Source organism: Panthera tigris, chromosome A2 (assembly GCF_018350195.1).
Source record: "Panthera tigris isolate Pti1 chromosome A2, P.tigris_Pti1_mat1.1, whole genome shotgun sequence".
NCBI lineage: Eukaryota > Metazoa > Chordata > Mammalia > Carnivora > Felidae > Panthera > Panthera tigris.
In genome coordinates, this window is record NC_056661.1 from 167651562 (window position 1) to 167678874 (window position 27313).

Here is a 27313-nt window from a genome sequence, read left to right on the forward strand (position 1 = left end):
TCTCTGTCTCTCTCTCCCCTCCTCCCCCGCTTGCTCTCTCTCAGAATAAATAAACTTAAAATTTTTCTGAATATGTTACATTTTAGTGACGTCCTGAGATGCTCTGTGTCTACCTTCTCTGTTCACAAGCCCGGCTGAGGGTGGAAACCACTGCTCGCATGTCTTGGCACATGCGGGACGGAGTGCACTGGTACAGTTCCCTGTGTCCCGGGTGCACACAGGTCGCCAAGCGGCTCCTGCTGGCCAGAGAGAACACAGGTGCCACAAAGGTGACTGCATGCCAAGGGGGAGTGAAATACATTTGACGCAAAAAGTCAAATTTCAGTGATTGTGCACAAGAGAAACAGAGCTGGGGCCTCTGACCGTGTCCTGTTTTCTCTGAGCCTCAGTCTTTCTATCTGGAAGGTGGTCTGTCATGAAGACTAGATAATAGGTGGGGGAAATTTGGGCAGGTTAGTCAAAGTGCACAAACTTTCAGTTATAGGATGAATGAGTTCTGTGTCTCACCAAAAAAGAAGGTAAACAGGTGATGGATAATTAGCTCGATTGAGGTATTCATTTTACAATGTATATGTACATATACCCATCAAAACATCACACGTACCGTGTACAGACATGCCTTGGGGATACAGTGGGTTTAGTTCCAGACCACCACAGTAAAGCAAATACTGCAATAAAGGGAGTCAAATGAGTTGTTCGGTCTCCCAGTGCTTATAAAAGTTATGTTTACACCACAGTGTAGTTTCTTAAATGTACATCAGCATTATGTCCAAGGAAATAATGCACACACCTCAGTTAAAAAATACTTTACTGTTAAAAAATGTTAATCATCATCTGAGCTTTCAGTGAGTCATAATCACTGATCACAGATCACCATAACAAATACAATAATAATGAAAAGGCTTGAAATATTGTCAGAATTAGCAAAATGTGACACAGAGAGACGACGTAAGCAAACGGTGCTGGAAAAACGGCCCCCAGAGACTTACTCGACACAGGTTTGCCACAGCCTTCAACTTGTGAAAGCACAGTATCCGCCACGTGCAGCAAAACGAGGTGTGCCCGGACCTTAAGTATGTACAATGTTTGTCACTAACACCTCAATGGGAAAAGACCGCATGAGACAGTACTGGTAACTGACCCGGCGCCCAGTACGGCTCAACACTGTCCACTCTTCTAGCACTCCTCCCTCCCTGACTACTGGCCAGGCGTCCAATTAGTGAGAAATCGGCTAAAATGGAAGCTACTTCCTCTTCTAGAATTTAGTGATTTGGTGGGGAAAACTGGCTTTTAACCATAAACCTTAGTGAGGAGAGCAAAGACAGCCCCTCTATAAAAAAGGGGCGTGAAAGATGATCCCGCAGGAAATCGTATCTGATGGTGACATCAGTACCAGTCTCACCAGCGGCCGGATGGCAGGGCCCAGGGTTGGCGGGAGGTGCACGAGTAGCTAGGTAGGCCCTCAGGCTCTTTCAAAGGGCCTCAAGTATGTTCCTACACAGCAGAGGTCTGCGGAAACACAGCACGACTTCAGGGTAAGGAGGCGTTCACCTGTCCGTATGGCGTCAGGGGTGAGTGAATGTAGCCCAAGGGGCAGGACAGCGATCTGGTTTCCTGGTGGTACACAAAGACTACAGTGGTACAACGTTGCAGAGTGAGTGTTCCGGAAAGAACAGCGACGCCAGCCCTGGGGCTGTGGGCTGAACCCACAGACAGGACCCCGAGCAGAGTTGAGCGGACTTGATTTGACACATCATTTAAGTGATCGCATTCTCAGAAAGGGGTCATCTTGAGCACACCGCCCGCCACGGCCCCCGTACACCATGCCGACCCCCAGCGCAGCCCCCAGCGCGACTTGGGCACTTGGCCAGAGACATGCTCCCTCTCGGTTTGCAAACACCCTCTATGCCCAGTTCCGTCCCCTGCTGCTGGCTCGGGGTCACAAAACTACCGCGGGGCTACTTGACAGCCCACGTTGTGGCAAAGCCTCAAACCCATCGGGGGAACGGATGCTCGTTAAAGCTCACTTCAGGCAGGCAGTGCCGCTCAGACACACTGAAGGTAGGCGAAGAGAGCCAGGCTTTCCGCCTCCACGACGGCAGAACAAGAAATGACTCCAAGTGCCTGGCGCAGAACTGAAATAGGGCCGTTAAGAAGTAGAGGAAAGGAAACCTGCACAATTCTCGCAGGGTAGCAAATGGACGCTGTTTGGTGTGCACTTCTGGAAAAGGGGCTGAAATGTGCAGGGAACCATGCAGGGGCCCTTACCTTGCTCTCGTCCTCGGGGTCATTATAGCCACACGCGTCTACGAAATCTGGAAACATCTCTGACCACCCATCACTTGTGCAGTTTTTGCTTATGTTTCCTAGAAGGTAAAGTTCAGGTGTCAGGTCTGTGGGTCCACGACAGCGGCCTTAGCGGCGACAGCGTGGGCAGTGCTTGGAGGTATGTGCATTCACCTGCCCGCGCTTCCCACCCATGAAACCTGGGTTGTGCAGGGCCTCGGTGGCTCAAGGGAGAGCTTCTGTGTCGCGAAGCACAGTGGTGGTGCCCGTAGCTATGCCGGCGATGGCTGAAATGTCTGGTGTTATCATTATGGAGCACAGTGGGCAACTTGTGTTCTGCCCAGTGACGGACCATTCTGGAGCCCGCTATCCCAGTCCACCCTCACTCAGCTGCCCCGGGCACAGTGACCAGGGAGCACAGGCCCTCTGACCACTGATGTTGGGACCAGGGAGCAGGGACCACTGACCACTGATGTTGGAGGAAGAGACTGTGGGTGTAAGATTTAAATCACATAAGGTAAAGGCAGTTTTGATCTTACAGTACCATTTTTTTGCTCCTAATTAATGTAAATGTGTATGTTAAACTCAGGGATGCAATGTTCCCTCAGGCTACTGAAATGAAAGTGTCCTCAGCAGGTGACCACAGTCATTGAGTGGTGATGAGTGAAATCAGGGCTGGGCACTGGTGGCCTGTGAGGGGGGCGGGCGGGGCTGGGGCTCACTGGGTGGGCTTTGGGAGGCTGGAGCCCGGGAGGCCCTTCCTGCCTTGGTGATCCCTACCAGCAGCTGACCCACCCAGAGGGTCCTCTGTGACTCACAGCCCCAGCAAATCTTTCCACTCACACGAGCCAAGACTGTAAGGCAGACTTGGTGGGCATGATTGCTCCCGTTTCACCTGAGAAAATGAGATTCTGAGGGTTCCGTCACACGCCCGAGGTTCTGCAACGACTGAGCCACAGAGATAGGTTTTTGAACTCAAAAACTCCTTATTTTGTCAACCCCAGGGCAGCCTACGTGTTCACCCGCTTTGATCTATTAATCAGACAAAATTGAAAGCAAAGTGCGTTCACATGGAGGTGATAATATGTGTAAGCGATTCCTGGCATGCCGTGTGGAGGCAGGTGGGAGGGCCCAGACCCTGACCTGCTGGCAAGTGGGGAGGGGGTCTCAGCAAAGCCCCCGGCAGCATCACCTGGGCTCATGCTGCCCGGTAGCTCTCCAACACCACCGTCCCGTGCATTTTTCTGACTCCAGGCCCCCAACCCTCCTCCTGCTCCAGCTCCAGAGGGTGTCCCAGGGGAGTCTGGGGGCGGCTGGAGGGCAGGGACCATAGTAGGGAGTGGAGGCAAGACAGAGTCCTGGGAGATGAGGCCCCACTGCCCTATTTTATAGATAGGGAGACAGGCCCACAGGAGATAAAGATCTGCCCAGAGTCAGGAATCAGAACAGCAGTGGGAGTGGCTGTGGCTGCATATGGCTCGCTGAGCTCCTGCTGTATGCCAGGCTTGGTGCCCAGGCCCCCATTTAACCCTGAGACTACATGGGGGCCCTTTAGTGGTCCTACGTCACAGGTGGGGGACCTGAGCCGACAGGCGAGGGGCCCTGTTCCAATCCCAGGCAGTGGTCTCCTCGTCTGCACAGCACACCTGCTGTCTGGCCCTCATTGCCCAGCTCTTGGGACCTGTACCTGAGCTCTGCGGATGCGGCCAGGAGTGGGCACTGAGCCAGTCATTCCTCATTAATACACAGCAAACACTAAAGAAGACACTGAAATGTCAAGATCCCACACAGGTTCTCCATTTTGCCTGGAAGACACCTGGAGGCAGAGGCAGAAGGCATGCTTCCAGGAAATGCTTGAGGCAGCAATGTGTAGAGAGGGGCCTGGGAGGTGGGAGGGGGCCTGGAGGGGGGTGAGCGAGGGGCCGGGAGGTGAGAGGGAGACCAGGGAGGTGAGAGAGGGGCCGGGAGGTGGGAGGGGGCCTGGGGGGGTGAGTGAGGGGCTGGGAGTTGGGAGGGGGCCTGGGGAGGTGAGCGAGGGGCCAAGAGGTAGGAGGGGGCCTGGGGGGGTGAGTGAGGGGCTGGGAGGTGAGAGAGAGACCAGTGAGGTGAGAGAGGGGCCCGGAGGTGGGAGGGAGCCTGGGGAGGTGAGCAAGGGGCCGGGAGGTAGGAGGGGGCCTGGGGGGTGAGTGAGGGGCTGGGAGGTGGGGAGGGCCTGGCGGGATGAGTGAGGGGCTGGGAGGTGAGAGAGAGACCAGGGAGGTGAGAGAGGGGCCAGGAGGTGGGAGGGAGCCTGGGGAGAAGAGAGAAAGTCCAGGGAGGTGAGAGAAAGTCCAGGGAGGTGAGAGTGGGAACATATAGGAAAAGAGGGGAAGCCACAGCTTTATGACTCAGGAGCTTGGACCTCCTTCTCCCTCCTCTTTGAGTGGACCGCTTCCCCACCCTGGCTCTGTGGGTGCCATCTGCTCAATGGGAACCTCCACCACTTTGTGAGGACCTCCCAGTCTTTGTGAACTCTTCCTGCTGTAGCCCCAAGTTTAGCAGCCATGCCTGGCGCCCTGAGCAGAGCGGTGACAAGTGTCGCTCTCGCGTGCTCCCCAAAGCTGATTATAAGCTCACTGGGTGTAAGTCTGTGAGGGTCCTTGGTCGTCTGCAGAGGCAGGGAGGGTGAGTGTGCCTGCACGGGGAGCACTGTGCCTATTGGGGCGTGGGGGTCCCTGCCCTCCAGACGACCCAGTCTGATGTGAGAGCAGCTCCCAAGTGTGAGCTCTGTGTTGCAGGCACTGCGTTAGGCTCCACAGCCCTCAGGGTAAGGTCTGACCACAACCCCAATGCCTAGCTAGTTTCGGGACTCACTCTTGTCCCCCCGGGACAAGTTGGCAGAGCCAGAACTCAGAGCCAGGCTGCTTGGCTGCAGGGCCTGTGCTCTGGACCATTTTGTTGTCCATCTGTTTGGGCTTTCCCTCCGATGCAGTCACACCCACTGTCTCTCTGCCCTGGAGAAGCGCTAAGTGAGCAGGAACCACCATGCCCTAAGGGGTCAACTCTTCAGAACAAACCTTAGTCTATGAGCCTGCCTCCCTCCTTCACTTGATGGTTTGTCGCCGTCCCTTTTAAAGATTCATCCTCGGTGCTAAACTGAGTCCCCACAGCTTTCCTGTCACTCTGCTGGCCTGTGGGAGTGGATTTGCACCCCATATCCTAGCACAGCTCAGAGGGGCCTCCCACGGACCCTGGAGCTCATGCAGCATGAAGACAGCAGACAGCAAGGTGCTGGTTGCCATGACATCATCTAGAGAGCCCACCCAATTTCCTGCTACTGGAGGTAGGAGAACTCAGAAGAGAAAACAATTTTCATGAAAGCACAGATCTGTCTCTTGAACATCTGGGTCTATGGGCTGAAACAGTCACAAGTCACTCTATGATCTGGCTCTCCCCACAGGTCACTGTGGGAGCAACTATCCCATTCTAAGTGCTTTCTGCTAACTGGGAAGTAACATACAGATTCAAGCCCTACTGGTTCTCAACTGTATTTCAAGACCACACTTTATCCCTGCCAACTTTCCTATTTGAGGCCTCTACCCATTGCCATCCAATGCCTGTTGGCCCCAGCCCCAGCCCTACCCAGCCCCCAGCTCCGGATTATGTTCACGTTTCTCTAAGGCCCACACTCTGTCCAACACTCCTAGAGACTGCACTCCATGTGGACCACAGTTTGTCCACAGTCTGTGTAAGTGCCTCATGGTTCACATGTTTTGTGACCAGTTAACTAAGGGGATGCATATACTTTTCAGATCACCTAGCTGTTTTATACAGACTCAGGAGAATTCCCTAGTAGTAGAGATCTCCCCACAGCAGCAAGGCAGTGTCATGCTCCCTGTTTGGATAAAAAAAAGAGCATCAAGCATTTAACCCAAGGCAGACACGGAGTCTTCATTCTCCATAGCAGCACAATGACTCATAGCAGAGCCAGATTCTAGCCTGACCTGGGCTGGGTGCCCCAGATGGCTCCCCTCTGGCAGAGGTTAGGTGCTCACAACAGGTGGCCCATTCTAGCCTGACCTGGGCTGGGTGCCCCAGATGGCTCCCCTCTGGCAGAGGTTAGGCGCTCGCAACAGGTGGCCCAGAATCAGAGCTCTCGTGCTCTCCAGTGTGCAACCCCCGGCTGCCCCCTGGAGGCATTTAGAACCCACCATCTATTAGGGGAAGCCTAAGTCTATGCCAATTCATTTGAGATTTCTAGGAGAATATTTATAGTCCAAACCATTCAGTACAAATGTTATTGATTAGATAGGATATTTTTTAGAGTTTAGATTTTCTAAAATAATTTAGTTTTTCTGACTTGAAGATGACCAATGTTGCTTATGTAGGTATGACCCCAAGTCCCCTCAAACTGCTTCATTGACTAACTCAGGAAGAGTCTCACCTTGCAAGTCACAGGGATAAAAGGAAACCTTTCTTTTCCTCCATCCCAACCTGTGCCACAAACTTCTGCTTGAAGTGTTTCAACAATTCTACTTCTCAAGAGTTTTTACCCTGTAACGCTTGCTCAAGATGAAAATAAGTTCTCTACAGTGCTTAAAAGTATCCTGCCTTTCTGATTTCCAGATGTATCTCCTCTTTTCTATTCTTCCGGATAGATTTCTTCATGCTATAAAAGTCTGGATCCTTTACAAAAGAAAACAAAAACCACAGCACAGCACAGCACAACCACCTTCCTGGGAACAAGCCAAGAGATGTTGTGGCAGCGTGCGGAGAGCAAAGGCGCAGGACCGGTGGCACCCCAGCCCTGCCAGCCCCTCCGGACCCTGGAGACAGAGAGACAGTGGGTCTTCTGACCACATGGAGCCAGTTCAGAAAGTGGGAGCTGGGAGCTGAGCTCGGTCCAATGAGCAAGATGTTTCCTGTGGACGAGAGACTGCTTCTGGGCTTGAGGAAAGCCTGGCCACTGTCCCTGAGCATCAGGGCGCCTCAAAGCATCTGGAGGACGCTCTCTGATGGCTCACGGACACCCACGAGTGGCAGGGAGGCACAGGACTGCACGGATGTTTTCCTCGGCGCCTGAAGCGTGCAAGCCAAGAAGGCTCCTCGTCTGCATTGCCGCCCGCCCCCTTTGGGGCGCTCCCGTATCAGGCTCACTCGTCCATGCTTGTCTCGGGCCTGCTCTCCCCTGCTGTTTCCCTTGAGGTGGCTGACCTGGCAAGAAGCTTCTCATCCTCCTGCTCCTCAAACCAGCTTAGTAGATGATGGCACAGCTGTTCCCTGACTCAGTAAAGGAAACCAAGGAGCCTGCTTCCTGCTGCCTTCCATGGAGAAGCCAGCCCATAGCCTCTGCGGGGGTTTAGACACAACGCTGACAGACGGTACCTGGTTTGCTGTAAAAATTGCTGAACACTGTAGGACAGGGCACTGTGACAGTCTCGCCTACGTCCGCAGGGCGCCAGCACGTAATGTTGTCCCAGACGCCAGTGCAGGCTAGGAGGAGAGAGACAGTGTAAGAAGGACTAACCAGTGCAACGGAAGCTTGGGGGCTGCTTGGGGGATGCCTAGGTCAGCAGGAGCACATCTGTTCAAAGGCTTTGCAAGTAGATAGTCCCTTACTTAGGTAACTATCTTGCAAATTACCTTTTTGTGAAACAAGTTTGCACCAACAGAATTGCTGAGAATATAGTTAGCGTCTGAGTTCGTTTTAATCAGGTTTGGAGAAATAACCAGATGTGTGGTAGAAAGTATTTGAGTAATCCAATGTGCAATGTGCACTGATGAACTTTAATAGAATCATTACTTCTCTCCTGCTGAGGTGCTTCCCCCAGTGTGATAATATGGGTACTCTTGAAGGCTTAGGGTCCCCTGGATGAAGGCATACTTCTGCTTTTAGGGAATCTGACTTCAAGGATAATTTGCACATTTAAATATTGGATAAGATTTACTTGATTTAAAAAAATTTTTTTAACGTTTATTTATTTTTGAGACAGAGAGAGACAGAGCATGAATGGGGGAGGGGCAGAGAGAGAGGGAGACACAGAATCTGAAATAGGCTCCAGGCTCCGAGCTGTCAGCACAGAGCCCAACACGGGGCTCGAACTCATGAACCTTGAGATCATGACCTGAGCCGAAGTTGGACGCTTCACTGAATGAGCCACCCAGGTGCCCCAAGATTTACTTGATTTTAATAGTCAAGATGACATCTATGTGATGAAATCTTAGGTTACCCTCATGCAGTTATCAAATAACCTAATTTGTATAATGTTATGACTTAAGTCATTCTCCAGATCTCTTACAGGGTCTTAGCAACCACCACACCCTATGCAAGGATACAAACGTGCCAATCATCCAAGGTGAAAGGCAATGACCTCTCAACGTCACACAAACCATGACAATCCACATTTGAACCCAAGGCTTTTTACTACAAGTCCCAGGTACTGATACTGTATTAATTTCAATATTGGAGGTGCTAGCCTAGGTAAAAACAAACAAACAACAGTTCTGACATGCCATCCAGTCCTGCACAGGAACCGTACAAAAACACCAATGAAGTATTTACATTCTTGGTTCGAGCACAGGAGTGTTTTAGCTCAAGAATGCAGATGCCTCTGATAAGTTGGGTATAAATCAAGTTTTGCAGGTGAAAATACTTTCTAGAAGTTTTTAAAATGGAAATGGGGCGCCTGGGTGGCTCAGTCGGTTGAGCATCCTACTTCAGCTCAGGTCATGATCTCACTCCTCTGTGAGTTTGAGGCCTGCGTCGGGCTCTGTGCTGACATTATGGAGCCTGCTTGGGATTCTGTCTCTCCCTCTCTCTCTGCCCCTCCCCTGCTCATGATCTGTCTCTCTCTCTCTCAAAAATAAATAAAGACATTAAAAATTTTTTTTAATTTTAAAAAATAAAATAAAAATGAAAATATATTCATTCTAAAAATTTAATTAGATACCAATGATTAAGTGAGTAATAAATTCATACTATATTAATGCCCTTACATGTGTGAGGAAAATATTGCTCTTAAAGAAATATTCAGAATAAGTCATCAAGTACAAATGAGTCACTAGCTACTCCACGTTGTGCCTAGGCTGAACCGACCAGGGCAGGGAGTGGCCCTGCAGTGACACCACACATGATGCCTCCAGACGCCGGCACAGGAGGGCAGGTGCTTGCTGAGCCTTGGATGAGGCAGGTCAGGGCCGGGGTTCCCAACAGAGCTCCAACGAGGGAGAAAGTGAGGTGTCCAGGTCTCCAGGGAAACACAGCAGTGGCCGAGCCTCTCCACGGTTGGGAAAGCAGTGTGTTCTGACCACTGGCCGTTGGTCATTGTGAAGGTTCAACCGTCCTCACCACAGAAATGACAAATTTCTGCTTAAATAATGAAATCTTAATGGAGACATATTAAATCCACGGGTTCATTTCAGTCACTTTTCCCATTATAGTAAGATTTGAGTTAAGTACCTAGAGTCTGATGGGTCAATCCCTTCAATCGCTGGCAAGCCATCCCTTTATTTGTGCATTTACTGGACCCACATGTAGCGGGCAGTGCAGGAATCAGAGGCTGTGGTGGCCTTCCCACCTACAGTGAGCGGGGAGAGCCATCTGCCTGGCCCTGGGGCCAGGGCGCAGGAGGATGGCAGGCTGGTGATGAGGCATCCACACCTGTGGGGAGTCTGAGGGCCGGAGACCGCCAGTGACGCGTCCATGGCTTCTCTCTCCTGTTTCCCAATCTCACAGCAATGACACCCACAAGTGTGAAAGGGTTGCACCCAGAGATGTCGATAAACTTTGAAGATCAAAAGCATACATGTGCTAAATAATGAGGCAGCCCCCACAGCAGGGCGAGAAGCAAGAGGAAGGCGGTGTTTGCGCACTGGAGGGGCCCCGGACGCAGGACGCCGGGCGCGGGGTGACTGAATTCGAGAGGATCACGTCAAGTGTGACTTCTGAGCATTGAGACTTCCATCCTTCCTTCCCCCATCAGTTGTTTGTGGAGGCTGACTTTTGCCACCTAACTGGAACAGGACCACGGGAGGCCCCAGACCAGCCAGGCCAACTGGGGCAGGAGGGTGGGGGCCCAGGAGAAGAGGCTCTAAGGAAGAAATGGCACTTTATGATAACCTCACGTTATCCAATTGTCTTGAGAGTATTTTGTTGTTCTGGTACAAAGTTTGATGCCTAATTACCAATAGATACATAGAAAATGAAGGAATAGAAAAGCCAGGCACTTACTGTTCCAGGAAAAGCATAAAGTTAGACAAGAAAGGAAATATTGATTGTTACGTGGTCAGCTGTGATCATAATAATGCAAACCAACAATTGCGACGTGACCGCTGGAGGGCAGATTGGAGGAGGGACGGAAGTGTGACAGGCGGGGCCATTCCCAATAAAAGAACAGTATGAACGAAGACATTACATTTGGGAGCAGAGACTAGTCTGAACAATGATGAGCAGTGTGGATTGTCTAAGACACAGCGGCCAGGGGAGGCAGTGAGTCAGGCCTGCACGGGGAGCTTACTGTTGTCATGCACTCGTAGCAGAGTCCCTCTGAAAGGAGGAAAAGTCTGTGCATATCAGATAGACTCTGAAAGGTTACCCGACAGAAGTTAGCAACCATTCCTGATGGTCAAAAGCTCCAAATAAGAAAATGATATAGGACACTTTAATAGGACAAAGACCATTTGTTTAAATTAGGAAGTGTTATTAGAGATGGTTAAACACAGTGTGCAAGCAAAGTCAGGAACCTGGCTGGAAACTTGCTATCACCATTGTTATTTAACAAAAGCCAGCAGTTTTAGCTAAAACAATAACTAAAAGAAAATGAACCCAGCGGGTACATTGCTATAAAACTGAGAAGTCCCAGAGCTGCACTTTCCAGTATGGCAACCCCTTGCCGCGTGTGACCATTTAAATTTAAATCTAAATTAGTGAAGACTAAATACAATAAAAATTCAGTTCCTCAGTCGCAGTAGCTGAATTTCAAACTGGAGCTCAGCGGCCAGGCGTGGTTTGTGGCTGTGACATCACAGCTCAGGTGGAAAACACGGCTGTCTTCACAGGAAGTTCTCTCGGAGCTCTAGTTAAAGGAAGCCACCAAACAGCCCACTAAAAGCCACTCTTCCAAACTATCAAGAAGCTTAAAGCGAAGAGAGAAAATGGAGCCCGTCATTGCTGTCTCTGTACTCTAGTGCTGAAGGTAAGCCAGTCCGGACAGGTGAGACTGTCTCCCTGTGCTGGTTTATCAGCCAAAAGTGCCCACGCACATTATCTGAAATACTCTATGAAGAAATATGTGAGACTTTTTTGGTAAAAAATGTATTTTCCACTTATCACACAAATATTTTCTGTCTTTCAAAACCCACCAAAGAGATGTGGAAGAAGCCCTCTCATTTAAGTGATGGTTAGTAGCTTGCTGAACTGAAAAGCTAGGGGGAAAAAAAAACAAAACCTAAAACACAGGGGTGCCGGGCGACTCAGTCGATTAAGCCTCCGACTTTGGTTCAGGTCACGATCTTGAGGTTTGGGAGTTTGAGCCCCACTTCGGGCTCTGGGCTGACAGCCCGGAGCCTGGAGCCTGCTTCGGATTGTGTGTCTCCCTCTCCCTCTGCCCCTTCCCTGCTAGTGCTCTGTCTCTCTCTGTCCCTCAAAGATAAGTAAGCTTTAATAGAGAAAAACTAAAACACAAAAGTGTATGTTTATTACTCACACTTGGAACATATAGCCAAAGCCTTTCCTTTGAGCGTGGGCCTGCCGACTGGGCTTTGCAGAGTCTCTCCTGCATACACATACCTGAAGCCTGTCTAGGATTCCCACTCTGAAAGTCTGGACATGGGCCAACAGACTCCTTCCAGACTAGATTTCCAAAGCTGACCCCAGCTGTCATTCTCACCTCCAACTCTACCACTGTTCGGCACCTCGCTTTTCCTGGTCTTCCCAGAGCGCACACGCTAGTTTTCTCAGAGACAAGTGCTTCTGTGGCTCTCCATCAGCTTGCATGCTATTTCACGGAGCAGTAGGGTGAGTGACAGCTTCAGGGGGCACTTGTATGTTGCAAAGTGTCCCAGAGGCTGCAGGGGGGTGACAGGTGGGCAGGGAGAGCCCTCGCCAGGAGCCTGGCCAAGTTGCCTGGGGCGAACCTGCCAATTTCAAGGGAAGAGCAAGTACAGGTGCCCAACGTAAACCGCACTCTAGACTCAGCAGCTTGGAAAAACTGACCCTCCACGTGTGCGGCCTGCAGACTTTTCTTAAACCTCACGGCATTGTCAATGGGGTACACACAGGACGTTGGTCAGCAGCGTTCAGGAAAGGCTGCTGTTAGAACACGTTCACGTGGATGTGCTGGAAACACGGGCACAGAGAACCGAACTCTAAGGAGGCACCTGTAGCTCAACCTTCTTGAGATCATCTCGTCAGAGGGCAGAGTCTCACCACGTGGGGAGGAATCTGCCATGATTAAGAGGAAACTAATCCTTCTACCAAATTTTCTAAAATATTTCCAGGCAAGTCATAACTCTCACAGATGACGGTGCCTGTGTTGCTTTGACTTCTGGATTTTTTTCTCATTATCTCAATGACATAAACACCAACGAATTTTCAGGGAAAGCACAACGTGCATCTCACTCCTGTCATGTCGCACTTTCTGCAGGAAGGAGGCCTGTGAGGCTGTGCTTCGTCCACACAGCTGTGACCCACCCACTGCAGAGAAGTCCATTCGCACCTGCACATGTGCACAGAGGGATGCCTGTCAGTGCTCCTGCAGCAAACATCAGGATTTATGTTTCAGACGAGGCTGTGACCACGGCCACACACCCCGTGAGAGGATACTGCCCTCTCTGTGTGAGGTTCCTGGGGCACTGTGGGCGGTAGCCATGCCACGACCCATCTACCTTTCGACCATGAGAGAATCCAGTCCCTTACAAATACCAACTCCTGGAGAGAGAAGCTTAGGAAACCCTGGTGGGCCCGGCTCTTAGAGATGGACTGTGAGGTTCCCACATTCACAGAGTGATGGAGGCCCATTTTCCAGCATGCACCAGGAAGCAGTGAGTAGTGACGGGGGGTGGGGTGGGGGGGTACTCAGTGGCTGCAGCCCTGCCTGTGGAGGAGAGGCTGGGAGACCTGCATCGGGAGGCCTTGTCCTCTGAGTCTCCGGGCTCTAGACAGAGTGAGGGGTGGGCCGCAGGAACAGGTGAGTGGGGAGAGGAGAGAAAGAGAAAACTGTTTCTGGCTGGGCACTGGTTGGCAGTATGCCTCCCTCCACATTTAAGAGTAAACATTACCAATAACTTCCTGCATTCAAAAACTCAATGTAAGTTTAAAGTCACGAGCAGCAAAGCTTCTTCCGGAATCAGACATTGCAGGGAAGCTCGGGAGGCCTGCCCAGAGCTCCCTCAGTGGGCACAACGGCTGCTGGCCAAGGAGCCTTTCTTCTTCCCTGTTAACCGGGCATTCGCCAGGTGGGAGCCCCGTGCCTCTCCAGGGGCGGTTTCTGCAGATGGACTTCTCTGCCGTCCCCACTGCCAGAATCCTGAGCAAAGTCCCGGAAGAGGAATTTCAGTGGGTTGGCTGTGGAGGCGTACTCTGCTAGGAACCATTTTACTGGCTTCCAGAAGCTGTATATGAAACGCTGTCAGCCGAGTCCGTCTGCGTGAACACGCGAAAGAAATGGTTTTGATGCAGTGAGACAGAGACGGGTCCTCTGTCCTGGTCCCTGTCTCTGTCGTGCGGGTGGCTTGAGAGTTCATGCGCATGAGAAGATGGGGGCGGGGGAGACACTGAGAAGTACTTAATAACAGAGGCAGGAGGGGAAAAGGGGAAAGGCCTCCGTCTGGGATCCTCAGCCCGCAGTGGAAACACACCATCAAATCCAAGGGCTTTCATGACAGATGCTGAGTTTTCATTTACTTTTTAGTTTTTAAACCTTGCTCAAGAAAGACTAGAAAAATAGCACATCTGGTTCCGACCACAAGCACGTGCTTAACTTTTCTAAACCTCAGTTTCCCTCGCTGCAAAGTGGAGGTGATCCCCGACAGCGCCCCGGGCAGAAAATTTAGAGGCTATGAGGCAAGAGGATGCTCACCAGGCAGGGACAGTGCCTCACGTGCTCCTAAGGGTGCTGAAGTGCCCGCCCCTCCTCTGCACCTCCACAAACCCAGGAGTTGAGCCCGACAACCAGCCCCTCAGATGTGGCCACTAAGAGAAACAGACGGGGCCACAGTGTTAGTGGTGACGGTGGCAGAGCTGACAGAGAGAACACCTCCTGTGGGCGAGACACTGCCCTCAACACTCCGGACACGTGAACTCATTGTGTCACCAAAACCCCAAAAGGCCAAAGGTGTATATTGCACAGAGGAAGAGGCAGGCACAAGAGCCTGAACCCCTGGCCCATACAGCCTCTGTGTGTTAGGGACTTAAGCAGGATGGGGTGTCGACAGCCAGGGGGCCCAGTCTTGGGGGCAGCAGCCCATGAGGCAGTCCCTGGAAGTACCAGGCAGGTGGCTCTGCCCGGGGGTGTGGGGCCTCTGTAGGGGCTGCCCCGGGGGGCCGCTCCCCTGCAGCCCCTGTGGCCTGTATTTTGGTCTGGGGTGACTCAGGCCAGATTAATCACTGGACATCTCTGAATAGGGAAAAGCACTTTAAAAACAAACGTCACCTCTCACTCCATTTCCCTCATCGGTCCCTCAAAATAAGTACCAATGCTTTGCCAGGGACAAAAAGAAAGTAGGAAACGTGACTGTTCCGAGGGTCAGTGGGACAATTATTCTAAAAGACGCAAAATCGTGTCATCGGGAAGAGACTCACAGCTCATCTGGGAAACACTGCTGTGCGGCGGGGAGGTCCTACCTCAAGAGGCTGCGAGACTGTCTCAGGTCATGAGACCCACTGGGAACACATCCAAGCCCTCATCAAATCCCACTGCCCCAGCATCTGTCCACTGAGGACTTCTCAGTACTTAAGGTCACAGTAAAAGCACCTCACTGAAATATGTCTTTAAAATTCGACGTATTTTTCCAGGTGTGCATTCTACACCCACTGGAAGCATGTTTCCACGCCAGATGAGCCCACGAAAGAGGAGAAGGGAGACACTGTGCCCACGTCCCTCTCCTAACAGTCTAGCGTGCAGCATGCAGGGAAACTCACAATTCTCATGTTTGTTAAACCGTGCGCTGATATGCCTGTGCCAGACCTGATCTGAGAGGGCGCCGTCCCTTTGTGCCTGCCCAGTGGGAAACGCAGGCTGTGCCCCTCGAGTTTCTGATGACTGTGGGCTGAGGCACAGTCTGGTTTCCCGATCAGATATGGGCAGCCAGCGGCCTGTGGTGTGGCAGGGGCAGCGAGGGCTGGGCGGGCAAGGGGCAGATGTGCCCAGTGTGTCTGGAAGGCTGAGAGCCTCTCTTAGTGGAAACCTCCACCCCCTCCTTCCCTGTGCAGTCGGACAGGGCTTCTGTCTCTCAGCCACAGCCCCTGGTCCCTGCAGGCCGGCTCCTGGGCAGAGGACAAGGACGAATTCAGGGATGAGGCCGTGGCCTGTGCCCTCATGGGGACTCATCCCATAGGCCCTGAAAACGCCTCCAAAGCAGCTACTCCCTTTTGCTTTCAGAGGGCTCACTCATTGCTATTGACTGAAGACAGAGCCCCGCTTTGCACTCTGTTCCTGTAGGACAAGGATGAACCAGACAAAAGCTGAGACAAGAGCCCCGCAGCACATGCGGCCTCACCATGCGGCCTGCCACCAGGAATGCCTGGGCCGTGTGAACTGTGTTCTCAGTCCCTCCCATCCGAATGAGAACTGGAGGAGTCCCGACAGGCATGGCTTGGCAGCCACCTAGGAGCTTTCCACAGATCCTCTGAGCTCTAAAATTCTTATGTAATGGTCTCTTCCTTTTGGTCATCAAAGTCATTGATCTGTTTCCCATTTCCAGCCCCGCTCCATGCCTATTATCAATTTAAAGAACTAAAAGTTCAATGGAATGACTCACCAATTTAGTTGGAAGAAACCTTTTGTACACAGTGCTTTGTGAACACAGCCATTTGTTCTGACCTGAATCCCCAGACAAGCCGACTGCTGCCCAGCCCCTGCCTGCTGGCCCCGCAGAGCTGGCCCCAGGGCCGTGCTGCACCAGGCTCACTGAGGGGACATGAACTTTTCCTTTCCTGCTAGGTGCTCACGAAGAGGTGAACACACACGCAAGTCTCCGAGAGCCCCAGAGCCAGGAAGACTCTGTGACCAGCATTCTCCCTTCACTCTAGACGCCACATACTGGTAGGCACCCAGGATTCAAAGGACCAGATGTAGCCCCAACGGGCAGCTCTGGACCCTCTAATTTCTCCCAGTGGCGGTCAGCACATCATCAAGTAACCCTCCCACCTCGGGGCCTCAGGTCACTGTAAGATTTGTCCCATGTCCTGCAGTCAAAACTGGGCTACTTGTAATTTCTGCTCTCAGACCTAATTCTGCTTCTGGAGTCTTCAATGGGCAGAAATGGCAACAACTTAACACTCTCCTCCCTACCCAGCTTTGACTCTCTGCTCAGAGACCACCCCATACACACAGAGACCACTTCCGACACTCAAGGCAGGGTTTCCCAGGAGCCTGAGCTGAGCACACAGCACAGGAAGGACCCCAGGGTCTCTGTGTCCCGAGCTCAGGGTGCATGAGGTAGAGACACGGCAGTCCTCCCTCCAGCACTGCCAGAAGCAGAGAACACTTCGTGCTGGGCTCGTCTCAGCATTTACTGTAAACAAGGCTCCCCAGTGTGGCTGACAAAGTCCAAAGGAAGCTGCCTGGAGATGCCCAGCAGGTCCAGATTCCCAGCCCTGTGGACAGTGGACAGAATCACCGGTAAACCTGCCACTGGGTCCGGAGGCTCCAAAACACACTTCCCACTCCTAAATTTTCCCACCAGTCCTTCCCTGGGTTTCTGGTTTCCTCCTTGTATATTCTTTGCATGTTGCCAGTTGGGGGCCAATTACAAATATCCTGTTACGCTAAATCCTATAGAACCCTAGTTAATCTGAGCCCGAAAAGTGATGATCAAATCTTACTAGATGAGGGATTCCTTCTTTCTGTTGTTCTAAGGATGCATATTTACATCGTTTGTTCTTAAAATATTTACCAGTAAGATACGGCAAGATACATCCATGCATTTGCTAAGCTGGGTATGGTGCCAAATGCTGCTTTAAAAACGCTGCAATCATGGGGCGCCTGGGTGGCTCAGTCGGTTAGGTGTCTGACTTTGGCTCAGGTCATGATCTCACGGTTCATGGGTTCAAGTCCTGCGTTGGGCTCTATGCTGATGACTTGGAGCCTGGAGCCTGCTTCGGATTCTGTGTCTCCTTTCTCTCTGCCCCTCCCCTGCTCATGCTCTGTCTCTTTCAAAAGTGAATAAACATTAAAAAATGTTTTTACAATGTTGCAATCAGGAATGATGAAAATAATGCTTACTGGCAGAAGCACAGCAGAAAGGGGACTTTTGAGGGGACGTAGCCAATGCAGTAACTCTTCAGGACTAATGAATGTGCTCTGGACATTCACAGACCATCAGTGTAGGTGAAAGACAAGCACACGCCAGAAGCGTGTTCCCGGAAGGGTCTGGAAGACAAGCTGATAGAACAAGCTTGGGGCATGGTGACAACCTAGCTGTCTGTTGTCCGTGGAGGCAGAAACGAAACAACACACTGTCCAACCAACAGCCTGCACTTTCTTCGTGATGTAACAGGCTCGTAGCTGACATGAGCCACACCCTCTTATCATCTGCAGTAACAAGTATTCATTTCTTCAACCCGTGTTTAGTGAGCAGCTACTATGTTCCCAAGGCTGCACTATCACGAGTTACCTCTGCCAGGAGGGCCTTGACCAAGATACAGCAGGAGAATACACCACAGAGACATCAGCTGGAGACTGGTGCTTCATCATTCCTGGGGCTTGTGCATGAGTCCACAAAGCAGGTCCCTAAGCCTTAGGTCCCTGAAAGAAACAGCTAAGCAGGCCTGGATGAGGCCCTGGGGCCATACTGCTGCTGTAGGTCACTTGTGAGACACCTCGATTTTACACATTAGAAAACCCAGGTCCCACAGCCGACCTGGACTCCAGAGACATTTAAGGTGCTACAAGGAATATTTTACAGGGAAGGTATTTTTCAGACAATGCCAGGATACCCCACTATTCTGTCTAATTAGGGTGCCGAATGAAGTAATGCTCTTCTCAGTAGCCTGGAGGTGAACTACAACTAAGGTCTGGAAATACCATTTGCTACGACGTTGCCGCTGGATGGCACTTTATAATAGATCGCTTTGAAACTTTGCATCTGGAAGCAGGAAAGTTTTATTTTGGGGTTGGTGGTGCAGGTGGATTCCATTAGTGAGAGTCATATTCTGGGACTCAAACTCACATTAAACCAAGACTCAAAACCCAGAATTAACCAAGGCTGTTAACCAAAACAAAAGGATTTTTCAAAAAAGAGATCAAGTTTGAACTCACATGTTTTAAAAATATGCCAAATTTGGGGCGCCTGGGTGGCTCAGGTGGTTAAGTGTCCGACTTTATCTCAGGTCATGATCTCACGGTTCGTGGGTTCAAGCCCCGCATCAGGCTCTGTGTGACAGTTCAGAGCCTGGAGCCCTGCCTCAGATTCTGTGTCTCCCTCTCTCTCTCTCTGCCCCTCGTCAGCTCATGCTCTGTCTCTCTCTCTCCCTCAAAAATAAATTAAAAAAAAAAAATTTTTTTAAATTTAAAAATATGCCAAACCCAATAAATCCCAAACATCAGAATGTCCTCCAAGTTGAGCCTGAGTGAATCTGATGCCTGTGGGTGGGACCCTCCGGTCAGCACCGCTGCCCAGGGATGGGCCGCCAACACCTCAAAGGCCAGGGCAGCACCCACACCCTCCTCAGGCCGCCTTCAGAAGCCTGTGTAAGGCACTAAAATGGTGTCGGTTTAGGGAAACTGATGTGTGTGCTAAATCGTGTCAACCAGCTTGTGCCTTTCACTCACTGAAGTGTTTGCTGTCATCGCCGTTTACAAGCAGCCTCTGTTTCCTTAAATGTCAAAAATTCTCCAAAGCCTTGCTCCCAATGTCTTCGACAAGTCGGGACCATGTGAACTCCAGGCGGGGCAGGGCACTGCTCTGCTGAGAGGCTAATATGCTGGGCCTCCTGCCATGTTATTCCCAGGATAATCCTCCACAGATTTATGATCGGGACTTGGGTGACTTCCCAGGATCGTTCCAGGACATAGATCTACCAGTGTTATGAGGAGCGTGACAAATCGTCCTCACACACAGCACAGCAGGCGCACAGCGGAGTGTGACCCTGGGTGTGAGAACCAGCCCAAGCACAGACACGCCCGGCCCTGCTCCTCCAAGCCAAGGGCGCTCCAGCTCCCTCTGGGACCGGCTGCTGTGGGAAGTGCAGCTGTTAAGAAGGCCAGTACGACACAGCCGCCAGGGTCCCCACCAGTGTCTGCCAGTCAGTGCCCCGGGTCCAGGTCTGGTGACCTCCTCAGCCCCATCCCCCCGGGAGTGTGGGGGCCCCTGATACCTCACCCTGTCCTCCCTGCCCGCCTCTTCCTTCAGCTCTGCCCTTGAGCTCGCGTCTGCACGCAAGGCCTTCTGCCACAGTCCCACCCGCTCAGCGGCCCTCTGCCTCTGCCTCTCTCTTCGGCTCCCACGTGGACTCAGTGGTCCGCACCCCAAGGCACCTCTTCCTCGGCCCTCAGCTCTGTCTCCGGCTCCTTTTGCACTTCTGGAGGGCAGCTGACTCACACCGTCCAGCCCCCAGGGCCTCCCGGTCGCCACCTCTCCGCAGTTGGGCTGCTGGCTGCACCATCTGTGGCAACGGCTCTTCCCCTCCTCCCCTACAGCGGACACCTTCACGTCCCGCCTGGGATGTTACTCACTTAGCAGGCTGCTCCGCTCCCAGGGCCACCCTAACGACTCCTCTCAGAAGCGTCTGCCCCAAGAGCCTGCCTGAGGTGCAGCTCACTTTCCAGAATCCCTCGGTAGGCTCTTTATTCTCAGCAATCCAGGCTGGGGGTCAAATCCGTTTTCCTTTCCCTGTTCCTAGCCCTTCCCCGGGCTGACGCCCTGCACTCCCAACGCGTGCCTCTCCCCTTCACTGTTGGTCCAAGCCCTGCCTCTCGGAGCTTGAGAACACAGCCAGCACCCGGCCCCCCAGTGGAAACACTCCCTCCTCTGAACTCCTGAGGAGCAGGCAGACGGGCTTGCGTGGATCTTTTAGTGTCTCAGGGTACTGAGCCCAGGGGCTCACAGGACAGAGCTGAAGTGCCGGGGAAGGGGCGGTAGGAAGGACGTGCTGCCCTTGTCTTTGGGGCTACGTGGGCAGGGCCCCACCAGGCATCCTGGCTGCACCCCCACTGCCCTCCCAAAGAGGCCTCTGTCCTCTCTCCGCAGGAAAGGAAGGAGCTGGGAAGAAGTCACAGATTTAAAAAGCTGTGTTAATATCTCCCTGGGATAGGAGGGAGGGAGTCTTCGGAAGTAGCTCTTGGGCTGCCAGAGCACTGCTGACTGAGTCACAGTAAGTATGGCATCCCAGGGGGGTGCAGATGTCTGGGAATGCTCTGGGCCATGGATCTGTCATCCCGGACCTCCCGGTCTCCACCTGCAGAAAGACCACAGCAGCTGGTGACAGGCCTATGTCCACACAGAAGAGCAGAGGACTGAGGGACCCCACCAGGGGTGTGATGAGGAAACTAAGGCCAAAGACACAAGGTACCAATCAAGGTCCTGTCCCGAAACTTCAAAACCATCACTGGAGGCCAGAGAAAAGGAAATGCTGATTTCACAAATGACGGAATCCCTTATGCAAAGAGGTAGCTTCAGCTGAACATGCTGACAGTTAAAGTGAGCACTCAAGAGACTTAAGCACAGTCTCGGCTAACAGATCGTGTAGTGTCAAAGGAATCTCCTGTCTCTTTGAAGCAGACACTAAAGAGGAAGGAAAATCCTTTTCTAAAGCATGTTCTTGCTAAGATACCAAACATGGCTTTGTAAAAACAGCATTTGACTAGGAGGCCAGGGACCTGGGCTCTGTCTGCCACCAACTTTGGACGAGACTCTCAGAATGTTCTTTCGCATTTCTATACTTCGACGCGCCTTGATCCAGATCAGGATGGAGGGCTGCCCTGACATCTGCCGTGTGCACACCTGCCTCCTTCGTCCTGAGACAGGGCCCAGCCTCTCAGGGACGCAGCATGCCTGGTGCCTCCCTCTGCCCTGCACACTGGTGGAATTTGCACAGCCTGTGCTTCTCAGATCAATCCGTGCCAGAAAGGAAGGGTCCCTCCAGCAGAAGCCTTTGTGCCAAGAGGCTGAGGAACCCGGAGAAGGGACGCCTGCAGTACAAGAGGGCGTGTGCTCACTGTCATGACAGAAGCAATACCGAGATGCAAAAGGGCTTGGCCTGGTGGCAGGGTGTCTGGGAGCCGCCAGGTGGGAGTGAATCCATCCCAGGTCTGACACAGGACACATGACGTCACTGAACAGGAGGACTGCTGTGCATAAAGTGTGTGTAGTAAATTCGCAAAATACTGGCCGCTGATTAGCTTATTATCAAAAAGCATCAATTTTTCTTGGTAGTGTTCCCACCCACCCTCACTCTGTCTTATCTCTGAGTAAAGATGATGTAAGTCCTTAATCATTTTTCTATCACTATCAGATTCTGGTTCCAAGTAAACTGATGTTATTGTATGCCTACATTCTCTGGTTTCCCCTCAGAAATCCTACTGCCTTTTGACTCAAAGCCCTGTTATCCCTGCTCACCCCATGCCGCTGGGGACGTGATTTGGGGTTCCGAGGGGGGGTGATCATGTTCTGTCCAATTTCGCTTTATGCCTTCCCTCCTGGTATACACTCCATAAAAACATGCTGAAAAAATTAATGAAAGACAGACTCAGCCAATGTGTCCGCAAATGACAAGACAGCCTCATTTTCACTCATGCCATGATACAAGGCAGCCGCTCAAAACCAGAGGCTTGGCCACAGGGCATTTCAAAGCAGCTCCCCAGAATTGGTGCTTGACCCAGAAAACCCTACAAAGCCTTGCAACTGAACACCTTCAAATCTCCAAGTCCTTGTCAGGAAGGGCTGCCCAACAATCAAAACCGTGCAGGAGAAAATCCACCAAGGATCTGAGGGGGTCACGCCATAGTGATACTCGTTACCTTCCATCCTCCAAAGGCAGCACTGGGCCCGTGCCAGGACAGCCAGCGCCAGGCAGAAACCGTGGCTCTGTCTGACGTGTGTGCACAGAGCACAGGTGCGGGGTGGCTGGGGGCCTCCACAGGGCTCTCGTGCCAGGGCAAAAGACCCCAGAGACAGCAGGCTGTAGAAACTCCTGCCTGTACACACTGCACGTGATGGGTGCGCAAACGGGAAACAACAGAACATCAGTCGGATCAGAACTTGTGCTGCCAGGGTCATCTGGAGAAGAAACCCGGCTTTACAGCCCAATTCCCACCAACCAGAAGAGCAGGAGAACATGCCACTGGTCCTGTGAGAATCTGGGGGAAGGAAGAAATTTGGGCTTAGAGGGGAACACACGAAGCAAAGAGGCAGAAGCAGTGAAGGCCATCGTTGAGCCGCTGAGCTGAGCCTTGGGGTCACCAGCACCAGGGACTTGGGCCGGTCTTAGAAGGAAGGACAGGAGAAGCGACCCTGGTCTGAATCAGTGCAGTGCGAGCCCACTTCGAAGTCCCTTCCTGGGATTTAACCTCAGGTTATAGGCTTCTTCTTCCAAATGAGATCAGCGATCGCCGTGGCTTCTAGGTGTGCAGGTATCTCACTTACGAGAAACCGATTTCTTGTTTATGATTCCTGTTGTGAGTCTAAACATAAAAATTTAATTCAAGGTAGAATCTTTCTCAGTGAGATTTTTTTCCTGTAAAAAGTAAACTTAGAGTCATTCCTTTCAGAAAATTCAATAAATGATTATTGATTATTTATATAACCAAGGCTACTAGCTGATTCTAAGGAGTTTAGAATTACGAGAAATCTAGTCCAGAAAAAAAAAAAAAAAGACCCAGTTCAATGGGAAAAAACAGATCAGGCTATTTAATCTATCGGCCCAAAGAGATATTTGGACTAGAACAAGAGCCCACCACGTCAGTGGGGAGGGGAGGGGGAAGAAGCAGGCCTCTAGCACCACACTGACATCAGAAGGGCAGCTGCATTCTCCTTGGCCGTGCCGTGAACTTCCAGAATGCCTCCCTTCAGACCCACATGAATAGAAGACGGTGGGTACTCTGTTTACACATCTGCTCGCGTGTCTGTAAGGACCAGGGATAGAAAGCCACGAATATGGAGCTTGCTCTTCAAGGGCTCGTGCTCTGCAGGGAGAAAGACAACCACAAAGCAGATGAAGCATGTGACAGCAGGGCTCTCTGTGCACGGGCCACGCTGGCCAGAAACAGGTGCCTCGGACAGGTGGGGATCCAGGAAGAGTCTGCAGAGGAGACAGCTTCCTCACTTGATTTTCTGAAAGGTTTAGTTCCCTTTGTGATAAAAAGGTGCAAGGAAGAGATGAGACGTAAAATGGGATGTAATCACTTACATTTTATGTGACAAAACCATCACAGAAATAAGAAAGCTGCTAACAAGTTATTCAGTCACATGAGGAGAATGTTTCAATTTCATGATCAGTGGCTTGAAGTCCACCGTCAAACGCTGGTGAAGTATTTTATTCACACGAACAAATGCAGGCCTTAGAGCACAGTTTGTAAGCTCCCTAAAAGCCTAGGAGCCTGGGACAGACGGATGAATAGTATGTTAGAACACTACGCATCTCTTAATAGAATATTTAAATACAGAGCGTGACCAAATACATTGCTGAAGTTAAAAACAAAGAGAAAGACCGAGTACAGACCAGAGTGTATGGGTATGTGGTGCCTGGCTCACGTCTGTACAAAAGGGAAACGGGGACGCATTACACACTGTGTGCGCACGGTCTTTAGGAGGTAAGGGAGGGGTGCTGGAGGTTTGGAGTGGGGAACATTAGCCATTAGACACGTTTTTGAATGGTATTTTTTCATGTGCATATATCACTTAATTTTTAATGTGAAAATTTTCATTAAATTGTTCAGCAAAAGCTTATTCAGTATCTTTTTAAATGTCAAGTACTGTGTAAGACCTTGGGCCGTGATGGGGACGAAATGCCCTCTCCCCCTTGAGGACAGTGGGGGGGGGACAGCGAGCCGTGGTTACGACAGTCATGCTGTGGAGAAGAAGAAGGACATTCAAGCCTACTGAGAAGCCGCTGTCCTGGGACGAGCGCTGACAGCTTTGTCCCAACTGTCTTTTTGAGAATGTCTGTGAAACAGGTTTGACAGACAGGCACAGTGCCTCCCTCTGGGCTGAGCCCAGTAAATGAGAGAGCATCTTTCTCTGGAGCAAAGGCTGGGCGGGAGGGCCAGCAGCCTCCCGTGACACTGAGGGCTTCTCAGCTGTGACACAAACCGCCCGCGGGCACCGCGTCAGTCCTGTGGGATCTGGGGAAAGGGAGTATGTGAACATGACACCCCAGCTGCCTGTTTGCTGGGAGCGGTCAAGTCTGTCTCTGACCCAGGGTCCCAGGCCCGCAGGCATCTGTGAAACCGTGGCAGCCCAACTGGTTAGCTTGCAAGTATGGGGACTCCAAACCCCTCACAGCTCTTGACATGTCGATCAAAATTAACGTAGTAAGCACCCTTTGTTTAAAAAAGTCAGAGAAAAGTAGATCTTCTAGTGGAGCCCTTCCCATGGCCCTGGTCCTAAGCTAACATTTGCCATCACGGCCATTTCAGCCCAGCACCTTCATGGTCCATCCAGCTCAGGGGGTGGAGCTGCCAGGAAAACCCAGGTGCCACCTCTGCTCCTCTCAGACACAGTCCACACCCCTCCAGGTCTAGGCAGGAATAATACAAAGTCCCACGGAAGCTCCTGTCCGATCTGTGCACAGGCAAAGCCTGCAGGAGCTGACTCATGCCCTCCCCACGCAGGTCAGCCCGGGCCACCGCTAGGGAGCACTGCCGGATTTTAGCTGTATTTTTAGGCACCTGTGGCCTCGGAAGGCCTCATACGTCTATTAGGAGCATTAAGTTAGTCTTGTCGATGAATTAATATTAAGTGACAAAGCTCTAAATACTTCCTAAGCTTTTCTTCCTTATAAAGTGAACACTTCAAAGGGGTTTAGAATTGAAATTGTTTATTTTGTCTGGATTTATGTGTTTGTGTTTGTTTTAGATTCAGCATGTAATAAAAAGAATTCCTTGTCAGATTTATACGAATCACCTTACTATAACTGAAAGCTGGTTTTGTTTCTGTTTTCACACCAATTTCTGAATCCTACAAATTTAAAAGTAGATACTACGGACCCTTAATGTGTCCTCTCACTTTTACTTTTGCCGAAAGTGAGCAAACGTACACTTTCATCCGATCAGAATGCCTTCACTCTGCTCCTGGCTTACCTCATGTACAGTGTCTTTATTCTGGTGACTTATTACTATCTATAACCCTGGCATTTGAGCTCTGTATATTTCAAAAAGTAAGAAAAAAAGGAATTTAGAACACAAATTGTCTCTTTTTACAGAAGCTGACGGGTGGCCAGGCCTAAAGGACTGTCACAATGCCACCTGTCTCCTGAAGGGCAGCTGGCCTGTTAGCGGGCTCTTCCTGCAGACCCAAAGGTGAAATGGGTCACACGCAGATATTTTTGCTATAGAGCTAATAGTAATAATAAAAATTTTCAATTTAAGAAAATGTCTAAGGACTCACACTTTGTCATTGCAAGAAAACCGAGGGACGTTTTTCTCTACCACTCCACACAAGGAAGATGTTTGACGGCCTCTATCTAAAACTACCATGTTCTCTCTGCTCCAGCTGATGTCAAGGTGAACTTAGTGATTTTCAAAGACTCTGCCCTTACTTAGATACTGCCGTCCAGCCATCTGGTGTGGGTCACAGACAGATCACCTCTGAGACCCTGAAGATGAAGGCAGGAAGGGCGTGTGAAGGAGACCCTAATGAATGTTGGAAACGTCCTGACCCGTCTTCGTACCGTCACATGCAAGAATCTGACTGCTTTCAGGCAGTGTCTGTCTGCCCCAGAGTGGGTTTGCTTGTCTCCTGCCAAACTTTTTAAAAGAACTAGTTGCAAACTCTTAAGAAATTGGAATATTTTATGTATAAGTTTGCATTTCCGTGTTCTCTGAACACGGGAACTGGGCAGGCTGGCACCTGCATTTCCTCATGGTAACTGAGGGTCGTAAGGAGGAGCTGCCATCCACAGTTCCTAACATCCCCACTGTCCCACGTTGCCCCTGCCCTGCCACACGGCCATCAGCTCTCTCTTAGGCCAACACTTGAGACTCGTGAAGGGCTGGCCAGGGACTAGGGGTCAGACCCGTGCCTTTGGAACAGAGTAAAACTAAAAGGACATTGTTTTGAACTAATGAATTCCACACTCCATCTCACTATGTGAGACAACTAGGGATAAAGAATCTTTCATATATTAAAAAAACCCTGATTGTGGGGGCGCCTGGGTGGCGCAGTCGGTTAAGCGTCCGACTTCAGCCAGGTCACGATCTCGCGGTCCGTGAGTTCGAGCCCCGCGTCAGGCTCTGGGCTGATGGCTCGGAGCCTGGAGCCTGTTTCCGATTCTGTGTCTCCCTCTCTCTCTGCCCCTCCCCCGTTCATGCTCTGTTTCTCTCTGTCCCAAAAATAAATAAAAAACGTTGAAAAAAAAAATTAAAAAAAAAAAAAACCCTGATTGTGAATCGTAACATCCTATTTCATAATGGCAGAAAACCTAACTTCCCTGAACTAGTCTCGTTTCCCGCCACACAGCACCCATGAGGTGAGTCACTGGCACAAACTTACAGATGCCCCTTCTGTCCTGCTTTGTCCGTTATCCAGCCACCCCCTGGCCAACTGTGATGGGATTCCTCAGAGGGAAAGTCATGAGCCATATTCTAGTTTTTAAATGTTAAGTGTTCCTTGCTGCCCACTGAAACAGTGCCAGTTTTCTATTTGTTAACAAAATGTTCTTGATGAATGTGGG

The 27313-nt window shown here is 51.1% G+C and overlaps 1 protein-coding gene across 1 annotated transcript in view; it reads right to left on the bottom strand.

Annotated features, from left to right (window-relative positions):
• VIPR2 (vasoactive intestinal peptide receptor 2) overlaps window positions 1–27313 on the bottom strand; it is a 70028-nt gene that overhangs the window by 38028 nt on the left and 4687 nt on the right. The window contains exons 3-4 of the mRNA XM_042976783.1: window positions 7651–7758; window positions 2269–2366 (exon numbers count right to left, since the gene is read on the bottom strand). Coding sequence (XP_042832717.1) covers window positions 2269–2366; window positions 7651–7758 — 206 coding nt within the window. The remainder of the gene's footprint in view (window positions 1–2268; window positions 2367–7650; window positions 7759–27313) is intronic.